At 41.3% G+C, this 19,075-nt stretch overlaps 2 protein-coding genes across 6 annotated transcripts in view; one reads left to right on the top strand and one right to left on the bottom strand.

The window, feature by feature from the left end:
* The window catches only part of Hspd1 (heat shock protein family D (Hsp60) member 1), a 10,508-nt gene extending 3,845 nt beyond the window's left edge, over positions 1 to 6,663 (top strand). For both annotated transcript variants that reach the window (XM_028765841.1, XM_028765840.1), the window contains exons 4-12: positions 479 to 561; positions 1,180 to 1,275; positions 2,177 to 2,270; positions 2,509 to 2,677; positions 3,138 to 3,237; positions 3,910 to 4,155; positions 5,046 to 5,220; positions 5,788 to 5,966; positions 6,058 to 6,663. In XM_028765841.1, coding sequence (XP_028621674.1) covers positions 479 to 561; positions 1,180 to 1,275; positions 2,177 to 2,270; positions 2,509 to 2,677; positions 3,138 to 3,237; positions 3,910 to 4,155; positions 5,046 to 5,220; positions 5,788 to 5,966; positions 6,058 to 6,210 — 1,295 coding nt within the window. In that variant the 3' untranslated portion in view covers positions 6,211 to 6,663. The remainder of the gene's footprint in view (positions 1 to 478; positions 562 to 1,179; positions 1,276 to 2,176; positions 2,271 to 2,508; positions 2,678 to 3,137; positions 3,238 to 3,909; positions 4,156 to 5,045; positions 5,221 to 5,787; positions 5,967 to 6,057) is intronic.
* A 5,697-nt stretch (positions 6,664 to 12,360) lies between these two features.
* Positions 12,361 to 19,075, bottom strand: part of Coq10b (coenzyme Q10B) — an 18,946-nt gene continuing 12,231 nt past the window's right edge. For all 4 annotated transcript variants that reach the window (XM_028765790.1, XM_028765789.1, XM_028765792.1 and 1 more), the window contains 2 exons: positions 17,210 to 17,311; positions 12,361 to 13,434 (listed from right to left, as the gene is read on the bottom strand). In XM_028765790.1, coding sequence (XP_028621623.1) covers positions 13,267 to 13,434; positions 17,210 to 17,311 — 270 coding nt within the window. In that variant the 3' untranslated portion in view covers positions 12,361 to 13,266. The remainder of the gene's footprint in view (positions 13,435 to 17,209; positions 17,312 to 19,075) is intronic.

Below are 19,075 nucleotides of genomic sequence, written 5' to 3'. Positions count from 1 at the left end.
TAACTTTGTAGACCAGGCTAGTTAGCTTCAAACTCAGAGATCGGCCTGCTTCTGCCTTCTGAGTGTTGGGATTAAAGGCAGGCACTACCACACCTGGCCCAAGACACTCTACTCTTAACTTTGAGCCATCTCTGCAGCCCATAAGTAGTGAGAATTTTGAAACTATCTTTTCTTGTTTTGTTTTTGTTAAGAATAAGTAGGTTTCCTTAGCCTTCCCTGGTTGGCATGGTGCCCTGTGTAATCCAGGTCTCAAGTTTTTGGTATGAGCTACCACTCAACATTTAGGTCAAGATTTCAAAATGTTGGTTTTCAGCTTAATTATGAAATTGTAAATGATTGAGTGCATACTGTATTGTTTGGTGCAGTTAGGAGAGTTCTGGCCTGAGAGGTTGCATGTAAATGTTAGAAGGAATCTGTAAGTTTATACTTAGCTTGGGGACCATGATAAGCATGGTAGTAACATCCATTCTTGAACTAGGTGTGATGTTGGCTGTCGATGCTGTAATTGCTGAACTTAAGAAACAGTCTAAACCTGTGACAACCCCTGAAGAGATTGCTCAGGTAAGGATTTTATTTCATGTTTGAAAAGAATTAACTGACTAATTTGGATCTTTTTTGGTTTTCCAAGACAGGGTTTCTCATTGTAGCCTTGGCTATCCTGGAATTCAACCTTATAGACCAGGCTGCCCTTGAACTCAAATTCCCCTGCTTCTGCCTTCAGATGGCTTGTCCCATCACTGCCAGGCCTACTAATTTGGCTCTTAATAGGTCATTTTTTTTTTAAGTTCTACATGGCTGTAAATAAGATTTGCAGAGATATTTTTAAGTGTTATCAATGTATCCTGCGCTATATGGGTTCAAATCTAGTCCTTGATGCACAGTAAACAAGTGCTTTTTATATGTGTGTGCACCATATGCACACATGAACCCATAGAAGGTGGTGTTAGAGACAGTTGCCAGCCATTGTGTGGGCACTGGGTACTGACCTGAACAGTAAGTCACCTTAACCACTGAGCCATCTTCCCAGCCAGATAGTGGAAGGACTGAGGGCGTAGCACCATTTAACCAGGACTTCATTAAAACTATTAACTGTAAAATACCAATTTAGAGTGTCAAAGGGGAAGAAAGTTGAAAATATTAATCTTACCATTTAATTTTAGAGTAACTTGGTCATTTCAGGTTGCTACAATTTCTGCAAATGGAGACAAAGATATTGGGAACATCATTTCTGATGCAATGAAAAAGGTTGGAAGAAAGGGTGTCATCACAGTGAAGGCAAGTATGGGATTTGATATGTTTTGATGAGACCTTCAATGGGGTATCTGTCACCTGTTTTCCAAATAAAAAACTTGAATATCTTGTTTGTCCCAGCACAATTCATTCCTTTCTCTCACCATTAGTCTGTGAATCAGGAGCTTTGCCTCCTACAGTGAATTCATCTAACTTCAGTAATTAGCTCTCTGCTAACTGTAAATAGGCTGCAACCTCACTCTAATCCTGCCTGGCCTGGAACTCTAGGCTTCAACCTTAGAGGGATGACATCCTTCTGTCATCTCTTTGTTAATGGGCTCTAAAGGCATGTGCTACTGTGCTCAGCTTTAGTTTGGCGTCTTTTGAGATTTTTGTGGGAGTGTAGTTACAGGTACTCTGCAGCATTTCCATGCTGAGTCCCTTATGTTGGCTTTGCTCATGTTTTTAAGATAGGGTTTCACTATGTAGATAGTCAAAATTAGGTTTGTATTTCTTTTAAAAGAATTTTATTTTCTTTTAAAAAAAAAGACTTTTATTTTCTATATATGAGTTTTTGTCTGCACATATGTATGTATGTGCACCATGTGTGTACCTGGTGCCTTGGAGTCCAGAAGAAACTGCAGAATCCCTGGAACTGAATTGAGAACCACCATGTTGGGGCTGGGAAGCTGGGTGGCTCAGTGGTCTTCAGGGGTCCTGAGTTCAATACCCAGCAATCACATGATGGTTTACAACCATCTATAGTGGGATACGGTGCCCTCTTCTGGCATACAGGTGTACATGCAGAGTACATAAAATAAGTATTATCTTTTTTTTTTTTTATAAAAAGAACAAATATTCTTAACTCCTGAGCCATCTTTAGGTTTAGCTGACCAAGTTTTGTTTCTTCACTGAAATCTATTCCTCTAATATTTTGACTTTATAGGATGGAAAAACTCTGAATGATGAACTAGAAATTATTGAAGGCATGAAGTTTGATAGAGGATATATTTCCCCGTATTTTATTAACACATCAAAAGGTAAGAGCCATTCCTAAGGTGACATCTTCACAGTATACTTTAAGCTGTAAACTTACTGTCAGCTGTAGGCAGTGGGTGTGGGTGGTACAATAAGTAAAAATTGTGATGTTTCAACCATTGATTAATTATCCATTAAATTTCAAGGGAAGAACATGAGTTACTGGTCTCACTGTGGAAGTAAATTGGTAGTTTTCGTGGTACTATTAGAATTTGGTTTTACTGCTCACTGTATTTACAGGTCAAAAATGTGAATTCCAAGATGCCTATGTTTTGTTGAGTGAAAAGAAAATTTCTAGTGTTCAGTCCATTGTACCTGCTCTTGAAATTGCTAATGCTCACCGGAAGCCTTTGGTCATAATCGCTGAAGATGTTGACGGAGAAGCTCTAAGCACACTGGTTTTGAACAGGTAATAGATAAACGGATTAAGTTGTCTATATATTTTTAGATAGAAGGTGATTTCTGTTGCTTTGTCTTTGAGATTCCATGTTTTGCTTGTGTGAGCTGCAGTATATGACGTAGTGCCCTGTGCACTGTAAGTCCATCTTAAGCTGGTCTCAGATGCACATAGTCCTTGAGCCTCTGCCTCTCACAGCTTCCCAGAGAGAGCTACACATGTCTTTTAACACTGGTGTGGTTAGCACTGACGCCCAGCTGTGTCTGCAATGTAAGAGCAGCATTTCTTTAAGAAGGGGATCAGCTTGGAACAAATTCAGATGAGTACAGGTCCCCATCTCACCTTTTTTAAGACCAGAAGTTGTGGGAAAAGAGTAGGATCAGGCTAGTACTAGAACTTACCAGGAACTAAACTAGATTTCTCCTAACTCTCCCTTCAGTTTACATCTTAAACAGTTAAATGTCCTTTACAGGCTAAAAGTTGGTCTTCAGGTTGTAGCAGTCAAAGCTCCAGGGTTTGGGGACAATAGGAAGAACCAGCTTAAAGATATGGCTATTGCTACTGGTGGTGCGGTAAGTAAACCTTATCATACTACTTTGCTCAGTGATGTTTACGCTTCCAGATAGCACATAAAATGTATACTAAACAAATAGATGGGCCTGTTTCTTTCTGTTGGATATTTGGAAAGAGAATGGACATGGTTGTGTGATTTTATTTAGACTTTGTTCTGGTATACCAGTGGCCTTGACATCTCTCTTTTTTGGGGGGGGGTTTCGAGACAGGGTTTCTCTGTGTAGCCCTGGCTGTCCTGGAACTCACTCTGTAGACCAGGCTAGCCTCGAACTTAGAAATCCGCCTGCCTCTGCCTCCCAAGTGCTGGGATTAAAGGCATGCGCCACCACTGCCTGGCGGCCTTGACATCGCAAAGAAACATAGCATTTCTTTTTCTGGATTTTTAAGCTTTATGTTTATAGGTATTTTGTCTGCATGTTTTCTGTGGTATATGCATACCAGAAGCATCCATCCAGTTCCATAGGACTACAGTTATAGACAGTTGTAAACTGACATATGGACGCTGAGACTTGAACTCAGGACACCTGGAAGAGCAGAAGAGCCCTCCAGTGCTCTTGACTGCTAAGACATCTTGCTAGCCCTGAATAGCTGTTTCTCCTCACAAAATATCTGTGACATACAGTAATAAGCCTGGTATAATGGAAGCCACTAATAGCACACTGCTTTTATAGGTGTTTGGAGAAGAGGGGTTGAATCTAAATCTTGAAGATGTTCAAGCTCATGATTTAGGAAAAGTTGGAGAGGTCATTGTCACCAAAGATGATGCCATGCTTCTGAAAGGGAAAGGTGACAAAGCTCATATTGAAAAACGGATTCAAGAAATCACTGAACAGCTAGACATCACAACTAGTGAATATGAAAAGGAAAAGCTGAACGAGCGACTTGCTAAACTTTCAGATGGAGTAGCTGTGTTGAAGGTAAGACTGAGTTGCAGGTTAGCATTTTAGGCTCTGAGTCTAGTGAGATTGGTTCTGTAGTATTTGCCAATAGTAACAAAATAAATACCTTCTTTTCCAAAATCTTTAGTTTTTTTGTTTGTTAGTTTGTTTGTTCTGATTTTTGTTTTCACTGTTTTTTGTGTGTTCATATGACCAAATTTTCCATGTAGCAGTCAGGAGCAACTATCAGCAGTTGGTCATCTACTTTTCCAATGTGATTCCAGGAATACTCAGGCCATTGGCTTGCACACCAAGCAAGCCCTTTGATCCACTTGGGTTGTATCCCAAGGCCCTCTGACTCAAAAATAGGCATCTATTCCCTACTTGTATTATGCATGAGACTGAAACCGTTTGTGTGCTGTGTTGTGCAGTCTATACCACTGCCCAATTTCCCAGCCTTGCTCTTTATTTATTTTCCCCCCTTTTTCTCTGTGTACCCCCGACTGTCCTGGAACTCACTCTGTAAACAGAGTTTTCAGTCCTAGAACTTTATTAGACTAGGCTAGCCTTGAACTGAAAAAAATCTGTCTGCCTCTGCCTCCCAAGTGCTTGGATCAAAGGTGTGCACATTGCTGCTTGGCTAGCATCCTTTTCTCAGACCACAGTACAGCTTGTATTATGGGAAGTTAAGGATTTTGTTATTTGGATACATTATAATCTATTCTAGAATTGCTTCCTTTTGTTGTTTTGTTCTGAACTCTGCCATAGCCCAGGCTGGCCTCAGTTGGCTTAACCCACCTGCTTTAGCCTTTTGAGTGCTGGGGTCATGACTTTGTGACACTGTACCCAGCTCAGGTCTGCCATCTAGGTGGCTTCAGATGGACATTGAATGGGAAAGGTCATGCTAACTGGAATTTTTTAATCTTTAGGTTGGAGGGACAAGTGATGTTGAAGTGAATGAGAAGAAAGACAGAGTTACAGATGCTCTCAATGCTACAAGAGCAGCTGTTGAGGAAGGCATTGTCCTAGGAGGGGGCTGCGCTCTGCTTCGGTGCATCCCAGCCTTGGATTCATTAAAACCTGCTAATGAAGATCAGAAAATAGGTAAAGATCTTTTAAATGAGTTTGTGGCCCGATTCTTGTTGTTGAAAAGTATTGTTGATACCAGAGAGGTATTAGCAATGTGCCACATTTTACAGGGGTAATTATTTTATCTATGGTAGAATTGGAAAAACCATCTCACCTTGTTTTCTTTATAATTTTTGTGTGTGGGGGGTGTGTGTGTATGTTTTTTTTATTTGTTTTTGTTTTTTGAGACAGGGTTTCTCTGTATAGCCCTAGCTGTCCTGGAATTCACCCTGTAGACCAGGCTGGCCTCGAACTCAGAAATCCGCCTGTCTCTGCCTCCCAAGTACTGGGATTAAAGGCGTCTGCCACCACCGCCCGGCATGAGAGGGTGCATTTTTGCCTGCATGTTTTATGTGCTATGTATTTGCAGTATTCTCAGGGCCAGAAAGGAGCATTAGATAGCCTGGAACTGGGCTTACATTGGTGCTAAGATTTAACCAGGTTCTCTGAAAAAGAAGCCAGTGTTCTTAATCACTGAGCCATCTCTGGCTCCCCAAAAAGGGAAAACAAAAGTGAATTTGTAAAAATGTGTTTGCTTTGTAGGTATAGAAATTATTAAAAGAGCACTTAAAATTCCTGCAATGACGATTGCTAAGAATGCAGGTGTTGAAGGATCTTTAATAGTTGAGAAAATTCTGCAAAGTTCCTCAGAAGTTGGTTATGATGCCATGATTGGAGATTTTGTGAACATGGTGGAAAAGGGAATCATTGATCCAACAAAGGTAAATCAGCATTTCGTAAACCCTAGATGGCTTGTTCTCTAGTGCATGGTTTTCATTAATTTTAAATTATTTTACTAAAATTGTTTTCTAGGTTGTAAGAACTGCTTTACTGGATGCTGCTGGGGTGGCCTCCTTGCTAACTACAGCTGAAGCTGTAGTGACAGAAATTCCTAAAGAAGAGAAGGACCCTGCAATGGGTGCAATGGGTGGAATGGGAGGGGGTATGGGAGGTGGCATGTTCTAACCTAGAGTAGTGCTTTGCCCTTATCAATGAACTGTGACAGGAAGCTCAAGGCAGGTTCCTCACCGATAACTTCAGAGAAGTCACCTGAAGAAAATGACTGAAGAGAAGGCTGGCTGATCACTGTAACCATCAGTTACTGGTTTCCTTTGACAATACATAATGGTTTACTGCTGTCATTGTCCATGCCTACAGATAATTTATTTTGTATTTTTGAATAAAGACATTTGTACATTCCTGATGCTGGGTGCAAGAGCCATATACCAGTGTCCTGCTTTCAACTTAAATCACTGAGGCATTTCTACTGTTCTGTTAGCATCAGGACTGTAGCGCTGTGTCACCACATGGGAAGTTCAGAAGCAGCCTTTCTGTGGAGGGTGGGAATGATTGTGTACAAAGTAGAGAAGTATCCAATTATGTGACAACCTTTGTGTAATAAAATTTTGTTTAAAGTTCCTGGTTGTGTTAGCCTTTCCGTGGTCTTGATGGGAGAAATAAAATTTGGGGAGTATTAATAACTGACTCCTAAAGGGGAGTGTAGTCTTTATTCTGTGTGATTTGAACTCAAAAGTGTAGAATCTGGGAGATGGCTGCTTCCTGTGCTGGCAAGAGAGTATCTTAGATTCCCAGTGCTGAAGATGCAGAGATAGGGAAATCCCTGGGACTGAGAGCTAGCCAGTTAATGAAAGCTTCCAGGTTAAATCCTGAGTTCAATCCTTGGGACCCAAGCTCCCCAAAATTGTCTCTGGCTTTGGTGTATACATGCCCAAGTATATAAATTCAAAACCATTTTGAAGTTTATGCCATAGTAAAAAAAGACTTCATGGGTAACTTAGCATTATAACCAGCCATCGGTACTTGAATCTTTCAGTCTAGAATTACCAGAGAGCTAGCCAAATGAATAGGCAATACGAGGTTTAATACCCAACCCTCACTTTACAAATAACCCAGTGAAGATTGTTCATTCCTTGGTGTGAAAGAACCAAGACCAGTTAAAGATACCAGAATGCAGAGAACCAGAAAGTCTATCAGTCTGCAATCTGTTGGCCATATCTTTCCACAAACGGTTTATTTGACTAAAGGATGGAAATTTCCAGACTAGAACAAATGAGCCAGAAATGAAAAAGGGGAGCAAACACTAGTTCTGTAGTTAGTTTAGCTGTGGAAATGTACTTATATTTACTTCAAAAACCAAGAGGAAAGGAACCTTGATAAACACTCTGCTTTGTCCAAAAACAATGGAGTGTTTCCACTGGCAGAGAGCCCAGGTAGATGTGGGTGGGTCCAAGACCCTCTAAAGTAAATGTACCGCTGCCGGTACAGTCTTTCTGGTCAAAGTCAATGTTGAAGCAACAGGAAATGCATAAGGGTCTTTTTGGTTTGGGTGGGTTGGGTTTTTTTTTTTTCCTTTGCCTGTATCCCTGGCTATCCTGGTGACTGTAGTCCATGCTGGCCTCAAACTTAGAGATCTCCCTGTCCCTCTTTCCCAAATACTGGGATTGAAGATGTGTGCCACTATTGCCTAGCTTTAGTTTTATTTATTTATTTATTTTTATTTATTTATTTTTTTTTTTTGGTTTTTCGAGACAGGGTTTCTCTGTGTAGCCCTGGCTGTCCTGGAACTCACTGTAGACCAGGCTGGCCTTGAACTCAGAAATCTGCCTGTCTCTGCCTCTCAAGTGCTGGGATTAAAGGCATGCGCCACCACTGCCTGGCTTTAATTTTTATTATTTAAATTTATTATTAAATTTAAAAAGCTTATTTTTAGCTCAATGTAGTAGCATATGCCTTTCATCCTAGCACTGGGGAGGCAGATCTCAAGTTCGAAGCCAACCTGGTCTCTTGAGTCAATCACAGGACAGCCAGGGCTTGAAGCCTTGCCTGGAACTAAGGTTGAAGATCTGATCCCTCCCACTGTGATAGTTAATATTAACATGAAAAAGCCAGTAGCTGGCACATGCCTTTAATCCGAGTACTCGGGAGGCAGTGGCAGCCAGATCTCTTGAGTTCGAGGCCAGCCAGGGTTACACAGATAAATCCTGTCTTTGGAGAGAAAAATGAAAAAAACCAAAACAACAACAACAAAAAACCCCAACTTGATAGGCTTTACAACTAACTAGGAGACAAACCTCTCGGCATGCATTGGGGGTTTTTCTTGTTTAGGTTAACAAAGGACAACCTACCCTGACAGTCCAGAACCATCCTGGGCTTGGGTCCTAGGCTACATAAAAAGAAAACTACTTAGTTGAGCTTGTGCTTTATTATGCTCAACTTTCTGATTGGATACAATGTGCTCAACTGTCATGACTTCATCATAGACTAGACTACTCTCAAACTGAGCCAATTGCTTTTATCAAAGTCAATAGGAAACTCCGACATCTGCAATGCACAGGAAGGAATAGGAAATGCCCTACAAAGGTAACCTTTCTTGCACTAAGCACAAGGTGAAATAGTAACTGGTGGGATGAATAAAAGGATGGCCTCAAGACCAGTAATCTCAACTAACCCAGTCCCCTGAGATATTTCAGACACTGAGCCACCAACTAGGTGGCATACACCAGCTGACCAGCAGTGGACTGTGGGTTTGGCCTCTGAGAGAAGACAGGCCTAACCCTTGAGAGACTTGAGGCCCTGAGAGTAGGGAGCCCTGGCCTGGTGGGTGTGGGTGGGGAAATCCTATTGGAGATAGAGGTGGGGGGATGAGGAAATGTGGGAGGGCAGATCGGGAGGGGGGGTAACAATTGGACTGTAAAAAAATAAAAAATACGTTTAAAAAAAATGGCCCTATAGACTCATATGTTTAAATACTTGGTCCCCAGTTGGTGGAACTGTGGGAAGGATTAGGAGCTCTGGTCTTTTTGGAAACAGCATGCCACTGGGGATGTGCTTTGAGGTTTCAAAAGCCACATGCAGTGTCCATGTCATTTGATGTCTCCTGCCCTGTTTCTGGATCTGTTATTGTAAGCCCAATTAAATGTTTTATTTGTAAACTGCCTTGGTTGTGGGATTTTTATCACAAGAGAAACATATCCATTTTACACACAAATGTTGGCTACTTTCATAATCAGGATTCTGTCTCAAAAATATTTAAAACATCTGAGAAAATTTGGTGTATTAGACTTGCATTTTTATTGTTTGAGACCAGTCTCACTATGCAGCTTAGCTGGCCTGGAACTTATTTGGAGACTCATTGAGATCCCCCTGCCTCTGTCTGCTTGACTGCTGAGATTAAAGGCATGTGCTACCACGCCTGGCTTAGACTTGCAACTTAATTTTATGATTAGACTCTTTCTTTTTTAAGTCAGTGTCTTATATGTAGCCCTCATTGGTCTAGAACTTCCAAGTGCTCATTAGAATTCCTTTTATTGGCAGAATGGCAAGCCCTGCACCTGATCCCCTCGGCTGCATAAACCAGATGTGGCTCAGGACTGTAATCCCTGCACTGAGGCAACGGCAGGGTGACCAGGAGTTAAAGGTCATCCTAAAATACATAGTGAGTTCCAGGTTATATGTAGGTATAACCTGGGATATAAAGAAGCTGCCTTAAAACAAAAATATAAAAACTTGTGTTAGATTCACTTTATATTTACTGAATGCTTATGACACAAGCAGCCCTCACACATGATAACGAGGGCATTTCCAAAGCATTATCCAGACTCCTAAAAGGAAAACTCAATTAAGAACAGTTTTGCCAGGCAGTGGTGGCGCACGCCTTTAATCCCAGCACTTGGGAGGCAGAGGCAGGTGGATTTCTGAGTTTGAGGCCAGCCTGGTCTACAGAGTGAGTTCCAGGACAGTCAGGGCTACACAGAAAAATCCTGTCTTGAAAAAACAAAAAAACAAAACAACAACAACAAAGACCCAGAGTTTTGCAATACAGTAAGACTGGAACAAGATGTGTATACACAACACATCATCTTTCCAAGATTCCTCTATCCTGAGCCATACTTTTCTTTTTGGAACAATTTCACGCATGTACTTACAATAACAGATCTGGAAACAGGGCAGGAGACTTCGTATACAGTGGACACTACATGTGGCTTTTGAAACCTCAAAGTACATCCCTTCTCATTCCCATGAAATCTTCTATACAAGTTGTTCTGGGTGTTTGTTTGTTTGTTTGTTTTGTTGACCCAGAGTTTAAAGTTGCTTGTATAAGCATGACTTGAGTTTTTATTTTTTTTATTGGATCATGAGCAATGTACCAATGAGCACACAGTAGAAAAAAAAAATGACACCCTCCCTTTCTCCCTCCCTCAGCAAGCATTAATTGCCAACAGTCTGTTAGGAAGGGGCAGGCTCTCAGGACCTGCCCCCCCCCCCCCAATCTGTGACGGAATGTGGATGTCCTCCACCTTGTGCAGCTGTGAGGTTCCTGAGTGCAGAGACCATGTCTTGTCCAGATGTTCCTTCAGCACTCCTATCTCCTAGTTCAGTCTTTCCACTCTTTCTCACAAAATGTCCCCTGAACCCTTAGGGGGTAATGTAGAGGTCCCATTTAGGACAGAACACTTGAGTCACTCTCAGAACTCTAAAGTTATAAATCTCTGCATTAACTACCACTCATGGCACAACGAAGATACTCTGATGAAAAGTGGCACAAATCCACAAGTAAATATAACTCGGTAGAAGGCGCTTTGACAACATGCCTATTTAGCAAAATAGAGTAAGGATGTAGTATCAGTAATATGCTCCCCCCAAGGCAGGGGTGATGGCTCAAAGGATAAAGTGCTGGCTGTACATGCATGAGGACCAGTGTATTTTGGATCTCTAGCATCCATGTAGAAAGTCAGACAGAGATGGCAATGTCTGGAATCCCAGCACTTGAGAGGCAGAGAAGGTATCCCAGGGCATCCCTTATAGCTCGACTAGTCAGAATCAGTGCACTCCAGGTCCAGCAAAAGATTGCTACAATAGCACGAAGAGCCATCAAGGAAGACCCTCAGTATCAACTACGGACCACCATATGCATACATGTACCTAAACACACAGACAACAGTGTGAGGTATGACAACTCACACTTACAATTTCAGCATTTGGGAAGCTAGCCAAGAGTCCCAATAATGAGAGCATCTCCTGTGCCACATAGTGAGTTCCAGGCCAGCCTGGGTTAATGATACCCCATTAACACTAAATCAAATACCAAAACCCAAATCAAATGCAAGGGACACAATTATATGTAGGTCACTTTGCTGTGGCCGTGTGTGCCTTACCTGGCAAGTGGGAAGATCCGGTTTCACTTGTTAAAAGCACAACTAAAGCCCATGTGAGCAGCCGAGCATGAGCTCCTCAAAACTATACAGCCGGTGCCCAAGAGGAGGAGACTAAGCAGAGACTATGGAACAAATTCACACAAGCACCAATTAAAGCTGAAAGGACCATCAAGTATGAAGAGGTGATTTGGTTGTAGAGTGAAAGGAATGGAGAGAATACTGCATAAAGAGTGAGTTTAGTTCAGATTTCTTTGTCTCTATGGAAGGTGTTTCCCTTGCTTTGGGAGCAAGTGCTGAGGATCAAATCGAGGACGAATATTGCACCCATGAAAGTATTTGTAAGACATGAAATTCTTTAGTACTATATTTCTGTTGTTACAGTTGCTGCAGCTGTCAACTTCACACACAACCTAGTCACCTGGGATGAGGGAGTATCAGTTGCCATCATCTGACTGGCCAAGGGGTATGTCTGTGAGACGTCCCGACTGCTAACTGATGTAGAAGGGCCACACTACTCTGCCATCCCTGAGCAGGTGGGTCTGCAGTGTATGAGAAGCTTCCTAAACAGGAGGTGGGGAACAAGCCAGGAAGCCCATTCTCCAGTCTCGGCTCTAGTTCCTGCCCTGGCTTCCCTGTGTGGTAAACAGTGGACTGTAAGTTGAAATAAATACATTCCTCACAAGTACTTTTGCTCATTAGTAACAGGGAAGCAAACTAGGCCATCAGTACAAATACACATTAAAACAATACAGAAAAGATTTAAATAACAGCCAGTGGTGGTGATGGTGGCGATGCTTTTAATCCCAGGCAGAGGCAGGAGGATTTCTATGAGTTCAAAGCCAGCCTAGACTATAGAGTGAGTGGGTAGCCAGGGATATTACACAGAGAGACCTTATCATGAAAACCCAAACAAAACCCAAAAAAATTTAAATAACCAAAGTCACAATACAAAAATAAACAATTTAACTTTATTAAGTCATGACTTCAGCCCTTACACTGATTTGTCTTTTTTTTTTTAAAAAAAATATCAGTTTAGAATATTATTGAAAGCGAATATGCACAATAAATAGAAAATGGCCTGTGCAGTGCTGGAGACATATTAACTACCTATCTGTTGCCTACAGCAGCAGACAAAATTCTGACAACACAATCAGCATTTGAAAGTGCAAAGCACCTGGGGGAAGTTTCAAATGTCTAGAAAAGTAGCTCAGAGCTCTGGACCACTCACCAAATAAAACAAAAAATGAAAAACAAAACAACAACACAAAAAAAAAACCCCACTCAGTATATCTGGGAAGCAACTTCCCAACAACACTGAATTATCTACTGCTACCCATAAGAACAATTTAAAATACCCAAAGTGCTAAGACTTCATTAGCAGTACTTTAAATCAAAGTTTTAATGTTAAATATATGATTACTCAAATACCCTAAGCCGTATGGCATGCCCAATAACAATAAGTTACAAATACTCTGAACCTAATAACTTAAACATGATATGGTAAATGTAACACACATTGTATCTCAGCTAACCTTTCATGTAAGGTGAGAATTAAAAGACTTGTTCATCTGTGTACTCAAATGAGGAATGTGGTATCCTGGCAACAGTGATGACATCCATTATTACAAAGGCAGAAGGAGCCTAGAAATGTACATGTTACACTTGATTGAAGAAATAATTCTATGTACAAGTGGGTCCATATTCAATGTGCAAATTTTCAATGGAGCAGGCTTAGAATCAAGGCAGGTTTAACAAATGCTTTCTGGCTTCTCAATGGATGGCGAAAGGACTACCTGAAAGTGAACAAACTAGCCAAGAGTAGGTGGAGGCAGCTCTTATTTTCCTCTTAGGTGTGGTGAACTTCATGAAGCATTAATTCCCGAGGAATGTTTGTCTCTGGACCATAGAGTTTACATGCTCTTCTTTCAAAGGCCGCTACCATTTGTTTCACGACTTCATCGAAGAACAATGTAGCGAGCTGAGAGTGCAGAAGGGAGCGGAATTCAAAAGAAATCTGTAACAAAGTGTTAAAAAAAATTGTTTTACACATTTGCTGGGCACACCTATAATCCTGGCACCCAAGGAGGCTGAGGCACAAGTACTGGGAATTTACAACTAGCCTAGTACACACAGTGAGTTCCAGGCCAGCCTGAGCTGTAAAACTAAACAAGGGCTGAGCAAAGCTGGGCATGGTGCTCAGGCCTCTAAGTCCAGTTACTTGGAGATCCAAGTTCAAGGCCTGCCTGAGCTAGAGTTTGAACATCTGGTGATGTAGCTCAGTGGTAAAGTGCCTGTCCAACACACACAAAACCCTGGGTCTAAGGACAGCAGGAAGTTGATATTGCCTGTGCATGTACATGCATGTCACCCACAAACCAAAGAGTTACAGCTTTATAATACCCTCTGTGGTTCTGGACTTCAAGGCACTTACTTTAAACAGTAGTATTGTAACTTAATATCCTCTAAATATTAAAATACTTTAACTTTCTTTGATGGACTGACTGACCGAAATGCTGACATCAAACCTAGAGCTTCCAGTGAGCCACACTCTTGAGTCCTAGACCTTTATTTTTTTTTAACTTTTTTTTTTTAGGTTTTTCGAGACAGAGTTTCTCTGTGTAGCCCTGGCTGTCCTGGAACTCACTCTGTAGACCAGGCTGGCCTCGAACTCAGAAATCCACCTGTCTCTGCCTCCCAAGAGCTGGGATTAAGCCACCACTGCCCGGCTTTTTTTTTTCCCCCTTGTTCTAGGACTTGATACTAGGACCTCTCACACACTGGACAAGCTCTCAAATTTTCTATTTTGAGATAGGGTCTCTCTAAGCTGTCTAGGCTAGGCTCAAAGTCAGTGAATTTCTTCTTGCCTTACCTTCCCCAGTAGTTGGGATTACAGGCCTACACCACTAGGCATGCCTTCTAGCTTTTTATTCTTAAATAATTTTGTTTGTTTGTTTGTTTGAGATAGGGTTTCACTGTGTTGCCTTGGCTGCTCTGGAATTCCCTTTGTGGAGCAGGCTAACTTCGAACACAGAAATCCACCTGCCTCTCTGCCTCTGCCTCCTGAGTGCTGGGATTCAAAGTGTGTGCCACCACACCTAAATTACTTTCTTGAAATGCTGAGAGGGCTCAGTAGGTAAAAACAGCTGCTGCTAAGCCAAATGACCTCAGTTTCAGCACGTAAGAAGGACATAATCGACTCCCTCAAGCTGTCCTCTGACCTTTGTACATGTAAAAAAATGAAAATGTAATAAAATAAAAAATCGCAGAAACAATATGAAGGATTTTCATGTACTCATCACCCCAAAATTTCCTATCTGTCTTATAACCATATAGCCATACAAATGTCAGAATCAGAAAATTATTAGTTACTAGGTAATAATGCTATAATATAAACTATCCAAATTGTTTGCATTTCCAATTGTCCTATTAATGTCAACTTTTAGAGTGAATCCAAGGTTTTATGTGTTATATTGTTTTGTTTTTCTGAGACAGGGTTTAACTGTACAGCTTTAGTTGGCTTCCAGCTTGTGATCCTTCTGCCTCAGCCGCAATACTGCAGAAATTACAGGCATGCCCTGGCTCTTAACTTTTTAATGAAAGGAATTCAAGAGCTGAAAAAAAGAATATTCCATTTACCCTAAATTACCAACATTTCTTAGGATTTAAGACCTGAATCACAAGTACAGAGAAAACTCATTTCCTCTTGGAAACCAGTTAGAAATGGCTTTGCATTTACAATAGCAAAAGTGATATGAGCAAGACAATTAGGAGTCTCTAGACTGTCTATCTATCTATTTATTTTTATGATATACAGTCTTACTACGCAATCTTGGCTGGCCTGGAACTCACTTGCTATGTAGACCAGGCTGGGTCTGAACTCATACAGATCGACTGGCTCTGCACTCAGTGTTGGCATTAAAGGCATGTGCCAGCACACCTGGCAGGAGTCTCTAAATTAAAAAACATGTTCTCCTTTCTTCAATATTATTTCTGCATATAATGTAAAATGTATAGATTTAATCTGATACTAATTTTAGATTTCTCTAATAAGTTTAAATGTCTTTAGTATTGAATAGTGAAATTATATATGTTTGGTTTTGCTTATTTTTCAATGTAACCACCTATCTTCATTTTATAGTTAAGAAAAATCTCTGTAGCTTTTGCTGCTGGCAGAAAGCTCAAAGCATGAGAGGGTCTGAAACACTCATAAAGATGTAAGAACACACTGTGTAGTTAATGGCTTTTCCCCTTGTGAATCCATACTGCCTCAGTGTGTTAAAAATAAAAAATATACGTTGAGTCACTAATTAGGCCATCCAGAAAAACATGACTATGACTTCCTGCTTTAAAAATAACTACTGGGAACTTAGTAAGACTTAGCAACAATGGCCAGTCCTTTCAATGATGACGCAAATTCCCCCTACTTTACAAATACATTAGCACTGCAGATACACCCCTAAAGTGGGGCACTTGCATTAGGCTCCAAGATTAACAGTGAAAGGGGGCCTAAAATTCCATGTGCTCTCTATATGCATTGCATTGGTAATAGCTACTTTAGTTCCATACTAACAAAATATGTTAGAATCATGGTATGAAAACATTGGTGCAACTTTGATAAAGAAAAGCATCTTGCCGGGTGGTGGTGGTACACTCCTTTAATCCCAGCACTTGGGAGGCAGAGGCAGGCAGATTTCTGAGTTCGAGGCCAGCCTAGTCTACAGAGTGAGTTCCAGGACAGCCAGGGCTACACAGAGAAACCCTATCTTGAAACAACAACAACAACAACAAAGAAAGAGAGAAGGAAAGATTAAGCCCAGAGCCTAGGCATCCAAAACAGACACTCCCCACTGAGCTACACCCACAGTCCTGGCATATGTTTTATAAAGAAGGGATTTGTAAAATGGAGAAGCCGCAGAAGGAGTGAACAGTATTGCAGAAAGAAGTGTTTGGGGCTGACTATGTAGGTGATAAAGTACTGACCTAGCAGGTAGCCCTATTTGATCCCTACCACCACGTAAAAACAACCAGGCATTGTGGTGCATGCCCGTAATCCAAACACTCTTGTAATGCACGTAGGTGGATCTTAGACGTCCAAGGGCAGCCTCAGCTACATACTAAATTCGAGGCCAGCCTAGGCTACATGAGGCCTTGTCTCAAAAAACAAAAAACAGACAAACAAATCAAAACACACAAAAACAATTAAATGACATGTTCATTAAGTAACGGTGTAGAAAACAGTATTCAATACTCAAAAATTTTAGATGTTTTTAAATTGTAAACTCTCTATGCAGGAGAAAATTTCAGCTTCTGGGTTTTAAAAGTGTATTATTAAGCTAGGTGTGGTGGTACAACACTTTACCTAATACTTAGGAGGCAGAGACAAATGAATCTCTGAGTTCAAGGCCAGCCTGGTTTACAGTGAGTTCTAGGACAGACAAAGCTACATAGTGAGACATTGTCTGGAAAAATAAAATAAAAATAAAACCAAAAATAACCCTCAAACCAAAATGGGCATTATTAGCTGTGTGGTCTGTATCTGCTATAATCCTAGCACTTTGGAGATTAAAGGATGATAGGTTGAGGCCAGCCCAAGCTACACAGTAAACTGCAGTCTAGCCCAGGCTACAAGCAAAACCCTGCCTCAAAAAATGTATAAACCAGGGCTGGCAAGATGGCTCAGTGGCACTTAGCACCAAGAACGCATATGATAGAAAGACAGAACAGACCCTTGACCTCTACCCATGTGCTATGGCACACACACATAAACAAGAACTTTACAATAGACTTACTGAAAAATCCAAGGTACAAGTTCTTGGATAGCCAGGAAGACCTGGGCTAAAACGCCAAATAGTCTCCAAATGATTGAAAAGTTTCCCATCAGTACAAGATGCCTAGAACAAAATGGAAAGAAAAAAACACGTTAAATGATATGATGTGAGCAAGAATCTACTATGAATCAGCTCTGAATACAAGTGAGAAGGATGCCTAGGAGCCACCAGACTGTCAACTGCTCTCCTGCGTGTGTTCACCTGCTGTGCTACTTAGTATATGGGGATGGAATTACTCATGTGTGTTGACAGCAGGTGTCTTTCTCAATTGTTGTCCATCTTTTTGAGAGAGGGTCTCTGTGATGTAGAACCACATTAGAGATAAATCTCTGGGCATATCTGTAAAGGATTATTTAGAGTAGGTTAATAGGGCAGCATGACTCCCAGAACTGGAATCCTGGACTTAATAAAAAGGAGAAACTGACACACCACATTCATTGCTCCCTGATTCTTGACTGTAGAGGCAATATAGCCAGTGAACCTAAGCTTCTGCAGTTATGACTTCACCAGGTGCCATGTTTTCTCTACCCTTATGAAAGGGTTCACTCGAACTGTAAGACATAAAGCCTTCCTCCTTTACACTGATTCAGGTCAGCTGTTTGGCCACAGCAACATGAAACTAAAACAGTCTCTCACTGAACCTGGGATTCATCAATCTGGCTATGCCGGCTGACAAATGAGCTTGAGAGATCCCTGTCTCTGCCCCCCAGTCCTAGGGTTCCTGCCCATGCCACCATTCCCAGTTATTTCAGTGAATGCTGGAGATCCGAACTCCGGTCCTTACACTTGCAAAGTAAGTACTTTATCACCTGAGCAATCCCCCAACCCTGGGAGTGATTTTTTAAAAACCACAATTCCTGTTCTGCTACTTATAGGTGCTCCTGAACAAGTTAAAGTACTATACCACATATCCGTAACAACATATACTGTTGTATACCATCACTCTGAAATGGCTGACTTGTTCATAAAATGTCTACTCCACATCTCACTGTTTTCCTGCCTGCATGTCTGTCCACCACACGCATGCCTGGTACCCAGAGAGGTCAGAAGGGGGCATCAGATCCCCAGGAACTGGAATTATAGATGGCTGTGAGCCAGCAGGTAAGTACTAGAAACGGGAAGCCACAAGTGTACTTAACCACTGGACCGTCTGTCCTGCCTGACTGTGTGTGAGAGGCTGTGTGAAATGGTGTGCATCCTGTGCGCTCATTCAGGTGTCCACAAAGGCCAGAGAGAGAAGCAGACACCCGCAGACTTCACGCTTTCATTTCAGAGTTCTCTATATAGTTTTCCTAAAAGTCTGATTCTGATTCTTTGCTGTGATTAATCTTTCTGATTTTTTTTAAACACACATTAAAATAATAAAAGAAAACAAGAAAAATCAAAGAAAAAAGAAAAAAAGCAAAGGGGAAGGGAAATGATGGAATGTATGTCCACAGCACCTAAAAATAAAATCCTAAAGAATGAGTATTAGCCTACGAAATTCTGCTTGCCTTGAACTTGCACCTTTAATCCCAGCACCTAGGAAACAGAAGGTGAAGCTCTATGAGTTTGAGGCCAGCCCAAGGCTATACAGTGAAGTCCTCAAAAAAAAAAAAAAGAAAAAAAAAAAGAAAGAAAGAAAAAAGAAAAAAAGGGGCTGGGCGGTGGTGGCGCACACCTTTAATCCCAGCACTTGGGAGGCAGAGACAGGCGGATTTCTGAGTTCGAAGCCAGCCTGGTCTACAGAGTGAGCTCCAGGACAGCCAGGGCTATACAGAGAAACCCTGTCTCGAGAAAAAAAAGAAAGGAAGGAAAGGAAAGGAAAGGAAAGGAAAGGAAAGGAAA

Source organism: Grammomys surdaster, unplaced genomic scaffold (assembly GCF_004785775.1).
Source record: "Grammomys surdaster isolate TR1022 unplaced genomic scaffold, NIH_TR_1.0 165, whole genome shotgun sequence".
NCBI classification, from domain to species: domain Eukaryota; kingdom Metazoa; phylum Chordata; class Mammalia; order Rodentia; family Muridae; genus Grammomys; species Grammomys surdaster.
This window is presented reverse-complemented; position numbering and strand designations above follow the sequence as displayed.